The sequence below is a fragment of the Pteropus vampyrus genome, unplaced genomic scaffold (assembly GCF_000151845.1).
Source record: "Pteropus vampyrus isolate Shadow unplaced genomic scaffold, Pvam_2.0 Scaffold347, whole genome shotgun sequence".
In the NCBI taxonomy this organism is placed as follows: domain Eukaryota; kingdom Metazoa; phylum Chordata; class Mammalia; order Chiroptera; family Pteropodidae; genus Pteropus; species Pteropus vampyrus.
Window position 1 is genome coordinate 875,555 of NW_011889128.1, and position 11,059 is coordinate 886,613.

Genomic DNA, 11,059 nt, shown 5'->3' on the forward strand with positions numbered 1-11,059 from the left:
GACGGGTGTGTCCAGAGATAGACAATAAATCTCTCTCACAGAATGAAGCCTTTCTAAGCAAAGGACTGAGCCACCAAAACCAGACGTCCCCTGAATAGAAACTAGCCAAAGGCAGTGGACATAATGGAGAGCGTCTGGGGCTTAGTGAGGAATCCTTGGTAAGTTGTACAAACGTGTCCATTCTCAGAGCGTCGGTAAGGGTTAAACTATTTATAACTGTGTAAGCCATACAACTACATAAAGGTTAAACCATGTATTTATCTACTTCTTGTGTATACAAAACAAGTGATTGCACAGTGCCAGACAAGGTAGGTGCTCTGTAAACATTTCCTTCAGCCACTCTGAATCTTGTTTTATAATTTGGTTATAGGACTTAGAAACTATTCTAAGAGTGGTGAAATGCTCAGCGCCTGAGAACAGGGCTTAAAACTCACAAATCAAGAAATATCTGAGTTAGGTATTTGTGGGGGGATGGTAGTGGGAAGTACTGGTAATTTGGCTTTTGGGAAATGAAGGAGTTTGTGGGGAGGGACAGTGAATACCAGGTGTCTGGCAGCATAAAAAATAAAAAAGCAAGAAAAAAATTGTAATGCCTTTTCCTACTCTTCACTCCTCCAGCCCCCACCTTCAAGATTGTTATTCTATCCAGCCAGGGTTCCAGTGCCTCACTTTTGACTTCACCCAACATCTTCGATTAGGGATGCTGTCCTTTCTAGTTAAGGATTAGCCTAGGCTTTATAAATCCCTGATGAGTATCACTAAACCAACCTCCTCACTGTTCTCCCTATCAACTGGCCACCAGTGGCTTTTTAAATGTGCGAGTCTGTTTCTCCAAGAACCAGTCAGGTGTTTCAGTCATATCCCCTGGAATCTTTTTGTTGCTTCTGTGTGCCCAGACTACCTTTGATGTGCTTTCAAAAGCCAGCACCAGAGGCTTTTCTTTGGCAAGCTGCCCCTCTGGCTAAGAGAGCTATTTTGCCTGAAATAGCTGAAAACTGAAGTTTTCGGCCTGGGGCGATCAAGTACCTCTGCACCTCTACCTCCCATCACAGACATTAATGACTGTCAAATGGAGTTCACCAGTGATTGTGAAGCTTAGCTCTCTTGCCTCCAGTTGCTTTCAAAACTTACTAGCGCTGGACTTTTGCCTGAGATCACATCCTTGCGTGGCTTCCTACCCTTCCCTTTCCTGCTTCCCCTACTCCATTCCAGGAACACTTTCTCAACAAATCACTTGGACACAAATCCCTCTCAGGGTCCGCTTCTAGGGAATCCAACCCGAAACATCCCTTCCTAGCTTAAAACCCATCTGTGGATACCTGCTGCCTCTAGGATAAAGCCTCTGCTTCCTGGTTGTACATTTAAGGCCCTGCACCTTGACTACTGTGGTCTACCTCTCTAGCCTCACCCTCCTGCACTACAGCCAGCAGGATTTTCAGCCTGGCAAGTCACTGGTTTTCTGTTCCCCACTCAATCCCCCACCTCCATCAGCAGTCCACCACACAGGCTCTCAGAACGACTACTTCCTTAGCAAGATGGGCAGGAGGCCCCGCCTGCTCTGTGGAGCCCTTTCACCCTCCCTACCAGGGCCCCACCATACTTTGAGGCCTGCCAAGGCACAATATTGTGTGTTCTTTTCCTTGGCAGCAGCAGGCACAGGTGGTGGGCAGTATTTTTAACCTTACTCAGGCTCAGGAATCAGGTGGCTCAGGTAGCTGCCCAGTCTGGTGACTTTCACCTCCAGAAACTGACTGCCAGGAAGGGAAGAGTCAGAACTGAAGCTGGGCCAACTTGGCCCTTAAATATTGGCTAGAAAACATCTGTTAAATGAATGTAAGATCTTTGCACAAACTGCCAGAGTCACTTCCACTCCCGCCAAATCAAACATGTAAGAGACTAGAGGCCACTTCTACTGGTCTGCCAGACTGTTAGGACAGTTAAGAGACTGGGCATGAACTAACTGAACCCAAGGGCCCAGGGAACCTGAATGGGGTCAGAAACAAAAACTCACCTGCCCTCCCCACACATGGTGCCCGAGAGAGAATTCAAAATGTGAACTTTAATTAACAAACAGCAGGTCAAAATGGGGTTCCTCAGGAACGAGGAAGGAGCTGGTGCTGGAGACCTCAAGTGTCCCCACTTCCCCACCAAGGCCTGGAGGCAGGTAAGCAGTGGACCCCATTGAGGGGTGGCGCTGGCTCCATGTAAGTCCATCCATTTGGGGTCCTAGGACCCAAGATGCAGCAGTGTGTGGAGCAGGGTGTGTGGCCTGGGATGGGCAGGGTCAAGGACTGTGGGATCAGATGCGGAAGCTTTCTTCCCGGCCATCGATGTGACGGAGTCGCAGGTAGACATCTGTGCCAATGCCCTGCAGGGACTGCAGCTGAAGGGAACCACCAAGGTACTCCGCATAGGCCCGTGAGGTGGGCAGCCCGAAGCCAAAGCTGGGGGTAGGTAGGGGATAGGACAGGGGCTTCAGAGGTGTGAGTCTCCGGGGGCCCCCCCTACCCCTCCATCCTAGCTTGGTGGGAACTCACCCATGCATGGGTCCTGACTGGCCACCATTGTGCATGTCCAAGTGGCCAAAGAGTGGGTTGATCCGGGGGTCCTGGGTGCTGGACTCAGCTGTAGTGAAGTGGTAGTCCATAACACGATCCAGGTCTTTGTGAGCAATTCCCCCACCCCGGTCTGAAATCCTGGCAGGATGTCAATAATATAGGCTTGGCTCAGCTTTGGTGGGAGGCTCACTACCTCCCAGACAGACAGTGCCACCCTCTACCCAAAGGTGGAATGTGGTCCACCTAGACCTTTGGGCCTTGTTTTTTATAAGCTACATTTCTCTACCCAAAGGAATGTGGTCCACCTAGACCTTTGGGCCTTGTTTTTTATAAGCTACATTTCTCTATCTTCACTTCTGCCTGGGCGACTGACTATACCTTCTCATAGAACTTAACATTTACTCTCAGCCCAGCATCGTAGACTGGTTACTTTTGACTCTCTCCCCATTGCAAGCCCCTCAGTTCCTACCAAGTACAGAGCCCTGGGGCCTATAGCTGGCCCCAGATTCATTCTCATCCAGCTCATGACAATCTCAGGACCAAAGAATATCTTGTCTGACCAAAGGATTAAGTCAGAGTGGAGTGGGTACTGGCTTGCGGTCATACAGAAAGTCAAAAATAGTGTCCGGAACCCCTGTCCACCCCTACCCATCTCCCACTCAAGACAAACCTGATGACAAGATCGATATCATTGTTGGCGATGGTGATAACCACATCTGGTACATTGTAGGGAGTGTCTAGGTGACTCTCCATCGTGGCTCTATGCAGCGGGGAAAGACCAATAGTAGTAGTGGTAACCCAGCCTCACCCCAGTTCCTGTCTATCCCCTTTCAACATATCCAGCCAGCCCACCTCATGGCATTCTTGAGCAACTCAGGCAGGATGTAGTCCAGTGGCATTGGAATGAAGGGGAATCGAGCAGCTACATGTCCATTGATGCGGACACGGGGGGCATTGCCATACTTGTGCTCACACAGGCGTCTGTGGGTAAAAGTAAGGTTTACACCAGTGGTTCTTAGCTGGAGGCACTTCTGCCCCCATGCTCCACCCCTAGGGAAGTTTTGCAATTTCTAAAGATATTTTTGCTTGTCCCAACTGGGGAGTACTACTGGCATCAAGTGAGTAAAGGCCAGGGATCCTTCTAAACATTCTAACAAGTACAGGACAGCCCCAACAAAACAGAATTATCTGACCCAGAATGTTAATAGTACCACAGTTGAAAAACCTTGCCTTAGCCCATGCCCCAGGCAAATGCTCAAACCCAAGCATTTCCTGCCCAAAGACATCCTTCCAACCCCTTAGCTGTGTTAGCCTCACCTGGCAAAGTCCACCCACTTTTCAATAATCTTCTTTGGTGAGAGACGAGCGCAGATGATGCCAACAAAGTCAGACTGGCAGGAGAAAAAAGGTCAGACTAGGCAGCACCTCTACCCACACCTCAGCAACTAAATGCTTATAGCCTCCAGACTCATGAAGTGGCCCCAGGCCCTTGGCTCAGGTCCCCAGCCCACGGAGGCCCCTGGCTTGGTCCTCTCTGCCTCACTTGACATTCACAGGTGAGTATCAGGTCCCAGCACCCCACCTTGTCCTCATGCAGTGCCAGATGATGTGTGGCCAACATGCGGATCCCAAGCCTTGAAGTTAGTGTCTTGTCCAAGAAGTAGCGGACAAGCTTCTCATCCTGTAAACAGTGGGGTCTCAATAACCCTGTGCCTTTTCCAAACCCCCCCAAAAGGCCCCCACTGCACTGTCCATGACCTGTATGTGCTTCCGGCTCTCACGTAGGCCCTCAGCTAAGAGGGTCACCACATCTTTGTGGTCGTCCAGCAGCTGACGCACCAGCTGACAGTATTGGGCATCATCCGCCTGGTCTTTGATCTGCGGGCCACAGAGTCATGAGCATGGTTGGTCCAGGCCCTGACCTCTCAGCCCCTCACCCTGCCCTGGCCCAGCCCTCACCGAAGGGAAGTCTGTCAGCTTCTGGAAGGCACAGATGTACAGCTCATGCTGCAAGGAAGAGGTGTTGAAATTCACAGGGATGCTGTGGGCACTGGGTAGAGAACAACTACCCACGCCTGCCCATGGGAATTGCCATCACCCCAATTCACTAGGTTCGAATCCCCACCATGACCTTTCAAGCCCCCATGAATATGCAGCCTTGGCCTCTGAAGGTTTGAATCTGAGTCCTCTAGATCCTGAAACCTTTTGGCTGGCAAATCTCTGCCACTCTGGTCCCATCTCCCCATTTGCCCTTTGGGTGGTGGGCACAGTGATCTAAGGTCCCTTATACTAGGGAAACCCATGCCCCTTCCAGGCCACCTTACCACGTGCAGTATGGTGGGGTTGCAGCCAATGATGAAAGGAAGGCTGCGGAAGTCCTTGATGCGGTGAGCAATCCTCACTGGCAACTCTTGCTGCAAGTACCGGGCACTTTTCTAGAAGAAAAAAGAGAAGGCAGGGCTTGGGCCTGAGTGGCTGGGTCAGAGCTCCAGGGACCAAGAGGAAAATAGGGGGCAGGAGTCTTACCAGAAGGTGGCTGCCGTCTTGAGATCGGCCAGAATAGAGCATCATGGTTGGAGTGAGGCGGACTGAGGGCTGGAGGGACAGATGGGGCTTGAGCACTTGCTCTCCAACACTTCGCCCCGTCACATTAGCTCTACCCCGTCCCTGGACACCCACTCCAGCGAGGAACCCGGGCTTCGCTGCCCCAGCTGCGCACCTTCTCAGCTGCCACGTCGATGGCTGACTGGTTATAAAAGGAGGTGACGGTCTTGGAGCGCTCCCGCGCCATCTCCACATGATGTGTGTCGGTGGCTGATGTGGAGCGTGCCCGGAGCAAGAGTGCAGGCCCCAGGTAGGGACGGAGCAGAGGCCCGCCCCGGGGGCCACTCCCCAGCACAGATGCCAGTATCATCGTCCTGCTCCTCTGTCGGACTAAGGAGGCCACTAGGGCTAAGCACCGGGTAGACGGAGGCGACCCCAAAACGGGACAAGAGGGATGTGGGTGTAGGGGCTCTTCTCTGACTTCAGAGGCGAGGGCCGTAGGAGGATGCTGACAAGCTCAGCCCCCGAGGAGCAGCTCCCATCTACCGGGGTCGGGTAAGGGGGAATTGTAAGGATCCGAATCCAGACGACCCGCACCATCTCTCCACGTAGGCACTGGGATCCTCAGACTGGGCGATCTCTGCCCACCCCTTCAACCACCTCCCCAAACACATACAAGCCGAACCCGTACAACGTTGCTTTCTGGAGCTCCTATTCTGCAACCTGAGGCTCTATCTGGTGGTCTGGAGCGAAGAGGATCCTCAAACCCGTCCAGCCGGAAAACCTCGCTCCTGCTTCCTCTGGTCCTGGGCACCCCCATTCAGGGGCGGGGCGACCCCTACTCTGCGCCTTCAGACTCTGACCCCCGCCCCTCCCCCCGGCCCTCTACCCTAGCCCAGCCAGCTTACGTGCGACACACGGCATTGTGCGCCCATTGTGCGCCGGAGTGCCGGCTGCATGGAAGCTGCAGCCCGTGAGTCCCCATCTAGGTTCCCCCTCCGCAGGTCACTCGTTTCGGCCTGGATTCCCCCCCGCTCCATATGGTAGATGCCAGCCCCGCGTCCAGCACAATGGCGGAGGCTGTGGGCGCACACTGCAAAACCCGCGCCGGCAAGGTCTGCGACGGTTGCTCCACTTACCGCGGAACCCGAGCCAGGGCCAGGGTCCGAGCGTAAAGGCCCAACAGTCGACGGGCGGGGCTAGCCGAGCTGCCCTCGCCCTCTGCCGCTGTGACGTCGCGTGGGCTGTGGGTATCCGGTGCCTCCTGGGAGTTGTAGTTTGGAAAGAACTCGCAACCCAGTAGCCAACCCATCCTGGCTGTGCCCTGCTCCCGTACTCCCAAATAAATACCACAGCTCCTTCCACCGGGCTCCCAGAGTTATCTGTGGGCTCCCTGGCCCTCTGTCTCCTAGTCTATAAAAATGGGCTCCCTAGGAGCGAAACTGGAGAGAGCAAGAAGAACCTTAGATGTAAAGTGCACAGACCCAAATCCTACCTGAATTCCTTCCCTAACGTCCTGGCCTTCTCCTTCCAGCTCTTGATTTATTTATCGGAAACCAGATTGTCTAGTTGAAAACCCAGCTCAGCCACTTACTATCTGGGGCAAGTTACTTAAACTGATCAATGCTTTAATTTACATATTGGTAAAATGAGGATGTAGCAACTCTGGGGGTTGTGTGGTTACATGAATTTATATATATAAAGTGCCTATAGAACAGTGCCAGGCATAGAACTAGCACCATATAAGTGTTAGGTATTATTATCATTCATCTATTCATGCCTACAAACACTGATTGGGAGACTTTTCTGTGCCAGGAGAGGATACTGGGTGTTGAATCAAATAAATAGACCCTTCCCCATCCGGAAGACAGTTTCAATGTCATCAGCTGTGATGAGAGCCTATGTGATGCTGTGGGAGTATCAAATAGGCACTGGGACATTGGTACAGGTGCAGCATGAGTAGAACTTGGCCAGGCACCAGAGCTGGAGTGGAAAGGGCATTATGGCAGGATAGAGAATAGCCTGGATAATCTGAGGATATGCCTACAACCATGTGGCAACTATAAAGGAGGGGGACTAAATGCGGTGACCAGAGCCAGATCACGAATGGAAAAGAGTCTGCATTTGTCCTGAGGATGTAAAAAGCCATTGAAAAGTTTTAATTTGTCAGATTTGCTCCTTAGAACCCTCTGGCTGTAGTGATTGGGAGGGTGGGGACTGGAGAGACGGAAGGCAGAGAGACCAGTGAAAAGACAATTACTTTTTCTAAGCAGCATATGATGGGAGACTTGTGTGCACGTGTGTACACTTGTACTAATGGGATTTTTTCCTTTCCATGGTTATGTATTTTCTAAGTATTTTTAAATTTTTTAATTAAAAAAGTTAAGTGAAGCAGGCGACATCTTTGGAGCCCAAAGGCTGTCTTGAAATTTCAGCAGAGGTGAGATTCTTCCCCATGGCTGGCCTGTCTGAGGAACAGAGGGAAGATCTGCATAGACCATGAGGAAGAGGCTCCCTGAGTCTCTGGATTTCCAATTCGCCCCCCATCCTCATACCATTCCCACCCTTTCTTTTCCAGAACCAGAATCCTGGCAATATCCTGGAGTTATACTGGGAGACCACTAAGCTCCTGAAGCAGGCCTGAGCCGGTGGAAGAAGGGAAAAGGAAGGGTGCTCAGTGCGGGAGGACCGCCTGAGCAGAGAAGCAAGGACTCGGAGTGCTCCGCACTCACGTGGCAGCGACGCATACCCGGGTACAGAAGTGGGCGGCTGTGGCTGCCTCAGAGGCAGGAAGCGTCTAAGAACTGCCTGAGCCGGTTTGACCCCGCGCGCCTGACTAGCCGGCCCGAACACATTGCTGCCTCCTGGCGGCGGAGGTTGAACATGCACCCCACGAGCCCTCTTCCAGAATACTCATTTAGAGCTTAAAAAACGAAATACTGGGCTTTATTCTCTGAGCTATTGAAATTGTTGTTATCTATGATTGGCTTCCCTCAGAATAAGTGATTTAAGAGGAGACGAGCTGGAGGCTGCGACATCTCTATAAATTAGCCTCGAAGGTCACACACCGTCATTTCTGTTGGTCAGGCACTCTTCTAAGAGCTTTATATGTACTAATTTCATCTTCATAACAACCTTCTGATGTAGGTACTATTATTGTACTTATTTTGCAGGTGAGAGAGCTGAAGCCCAAAATGGAAAAGAGAAGCAAGTTTCAAAGCAGATGAGAAAGAAGGATATAAAAGAGATGGGTTATCAATAGGTGCCATGTCTGTGAAGGGGAGAGTTCAGCTAGCCCACTGAAAGCTTCAAAAGGAGGGACTGTTAGATTGATTCAGGCTCATGTTTCGCCAGGTGGGCGCTAGAAAAGAACAGAGGTTAGGATACGGTCAAGGGTAAGGCGGAGATTGTAGAGCTGGGAATTTAAGGGAGAGAGACCAGCCGGCAGGAGGCGCTGGCGAAGCAAGAGGGAATGGCTGAGCAATTTAGGGTGGTTATAGTCCTAATGGTGTCTGAAATAATTTCAAGGAAAATGCTTGCTTCTGGATAGGATCGCAGTACTCGCTAGATTCCCTGATCCTCAGGTCTCTAGGTCCTGGATGTTCCACTCCTTAGAATAGGGTTTGGCATAGAGTATAAGCGCTATTACTGTTAGTCATAGTTAATATAGGTACCATAATTTTTAAAACTCCGGAGACTCCATTTCCCTTGAGGCATTGCAGCCGATCGGACTACAACTCCCACAATGCCTGGCAGGTTGCTTATTCCGTAATTACGTGTCCCTTAATCTGGTTTTCCAGTCCCAGCATTCCTCGCTGTTTTCCTACCTCTCCAGCACGCCTATCCAGTCAGGAAAAACCAATAAGACCAGGGAGTGCGAGACCAGGCCCGCCCATCGCTCAGTCAGAGGGGCGGGAGAGGCTGTGGCCATTCCCCCCCGCCTTCCCTGCTCCGTGGCTTGTTCCCTTCGGGCTGGCGCCTGGGACCCAACCAGGAGACATGGGCGCTACCTGGGGTAGTCCCGGGTGGGTGCGGCTTGCACTCTGCCTCGCGGGTTTAGTCCTCTCTCTCTACGCGATGCACGTGAAGGAGGCGCGTGCCCGGGACCAGAATTACCGCGCGCTCTGCGACGTGGGTACCGCTATCAGCTGTTCGCGTGTCTTCTCCTCTAGGTACGCGCGGGAGTGGAGGAAGGCTTGGGGCATCGGGCTGCTCCTGGAAGCGGTGCACTGGGACCAAGTGTGCATGGCGGCCGCGTTGCCAAATGGTTCTGGAGTCTGGGATCGCAATACCAGGGAGCGGATCCATGGGGACCAGACTGCTTGAGGGAGTACTGCCAAGGAATAACGGTGTCGGGCAGGAAGGGAAGGTGGGGTAACGTGCAGGGACCGATGATGGGCTTGAGGATGACCGTGCCTTGGGACAAGATAGCCAAGTATGGCTATGCTTGAGGGCCGGGGATTAGTGGGATGACCGAATACGGAGAAGGGGAATGGGCTGCCTGGGAGCTGGAGATTTAGAAATCCACGGCAGAGATTCTGCCCCGAATTCCCAGTCTCCGGTAACTCTGCAAAGCAAGGTTCAACCGTTATTACCCACCTTGCCATCTTAAGATTATTGAAGGCATTGGATGGAAAAAGGGGCCTATGCGGGAGCCACGGCCAGGCCTGGGAAGATAGGAGCAGACACATGGAATCCTGACCTGGCCAAAGGGAGGCTGCACTGGGATGTCATCGACCCTTGGACTCTAACGGCGGGGGGATGGGAAAACCAGGAAGGACAGCCTAGGTGGCTTCATGGAAATCACTCCTCCAGGACAGGGCCCAAGGCACAAGGTTGACACTCCTAATTTGGGCCTTCCCCTCCACCAGGTGGGGCCAGGGCTTCGGACTGGTGGAACAGGTGCTGGGCCCCAACAGTATCTTCAATCAATCCAACAGTATATTTGGTTGCATCTTCTACACACTACAGCTGTTGTTTGGTGAGTGGCCCTGCCCCTTCCTTGCAGGCCCCGTCCCCTGGTGACAGCCATTCTTCCCTTGGCAAGCCCAGCCCCATCCTGACAGCCAGCTGCTCATCACTGAGCACATGGGAGTAGGAACTAACAGGAGTCTTTCAGTTGGTATAGGTACTGTCAGAGCCAGAAAAACTCTTAACCACTTCCTAGGGCACTATTTTTTTGAGAAAGACTCAGAAGTTCCTTTCTGGGGGAATCCAAAGATTGTTGTCTTTCATCTCATGTAGAGCTGAGCAGGAAAATTCACTATTTGGGTCCCAAGGATCATTGAACAGATAGGAGAAACAAGGCCTTGGTAGGGCCTACCAAAGCCTCTTTTTTTAGATTGTTCCCCAGCAGCACCTGCTGTCTGGATGGCACCATGAAGTCATCGCAATGTTTTAGAGGTGGCCAGTCCCTGAAGCCTATGCCTGACCTTCTTCTGCCTTGCAGGTTGCCTCCGGGGCCGCTGGGCATCTATTCTGCTGGTACTGAGTTCCCTGGTGTCTCTCACTGGTTCTGTCTACCTAGCCTGGATCCTATTCTTCGTGCTCTATGATTTCTGCATCGTTTGCATCACCACCTATGCCATCAACGTGGGCCTGATGGTGCTCAATGTCCGGGATGTCCAGGGACCCCAGGACAAGGTCAAAGGGCACTGAGCCCTCACCAAAGCCAGGCTGACTTCATCTGCTCTGCTTTGGCATGTCAGCCTTGCCCAAGGGGAACACATCTGGGTCCTTGGAAGAGTCTGCAACTCGCCTCAGCCATACTCCCAACACAGAACAATGGATCAAATGTGCCACATTCTCCATCCTAGTGCCTCTGGTTCTGTCCTCAAGAGCTGGTTTTCAAAGCTTCTGCTGTTGCCCAAGGAGGGAAGGTTCTAAGCAATAAAATTTCTTTAATAAATTGGCCAAATCTGAGCCACCTGTCTACCAGTGACCCTACTGTCAGGCTT

At 52.1% G+C, this 11,059-nt stretch overlaps 2 protein-coding genes across 10 annotated transcripts; one reads left to right on the forward strand and one right to left on the reverse strand.

The window, feature by feature from the left end:
* Window positions 1-2,039: 2,039 nt before the first annotated feature.
* On the reverse strand, window positions 2,040-6,360 carry BCKDK (branched chain ketoacid dehydrogenase kinase). Of its 8 annotated transcripts, none has more exons than XM_023522438.1 (12): window positions 6,242-6,359; window positions 5,278-5,644; window positions 5,085-5,153; window positions 4,883-4,993; window positions 4,518-4,565; window positions 4,317-4,436; window positions 4,141-4,239; window positions 3,876-3,949; window positions 3,411-3,539; window positions 3,229-3,318; window positions 2,538-2,696; window positions 2,040-2,368 (listed from the first exon to the last, which is right to left on the reverse strand). In XM_023522438.1, exons 2-12 carry the CDS (start codon window positions 5,470-5,472, stop codon window positions 2,227-2,229), a joined length of 1,236 nt encoding a protein of 411 aa, XP_023378206.1. In that variant the 5' UTR covers window positions 5,473-5,644; window positions 6,242-6,359; the 3' UTR covers window positions 2,040-2,226. The 8 variants fall into 8 exon arrangements, with proteins under 8 accessions (XP_023378206.1, XP_023378203.1, XP_011376901.1 ...); XM_023522435.1 differs by having other exon boundaries at window positions 2,040-2,383; XM_011378599.2 differs by having other exon boundaries at window positions 2,040-2,444.
* A 2,519-nt stretch (window positions 6,361-8,879) lies between these two features.
* On the forward strand, window positions 8,880-11,024 carry VKORC1 (vitamin K epoxide reductase complex subunit 1). Of its 2 annotated transcripts, XM_011378600.2 has the most exons (3): window positions 8,939-9,274; window positions 9,974-10,083; window positions 10,552-11,024. In XM_011378600.2, the coding sequence occupies exons 1-3, from the start codon at window positions 9,102-9,104 to the stop codon at window positions 10,758-10,760; spliced, it is 492 nt and encodes a 163-aa protein (XP_011376902.1). In that variant the 5' UTR covers window positions 8,939-9,101; the 3' UTR covers window positions 10,761-11,024. The 2 variants fall into 2 exon arrangements, with proteins under 2 accessions (XP_011376903.1, XP_011376902.1); XM_011378601.2 differs by lacking the exon at window positions 9,974-10,083 and having other exon boundaries at window positions 8,880-9,274; window positions 10,552-10,657.
* Window positions 11,025-11,059: the final 35 nt, after the last annotated feature.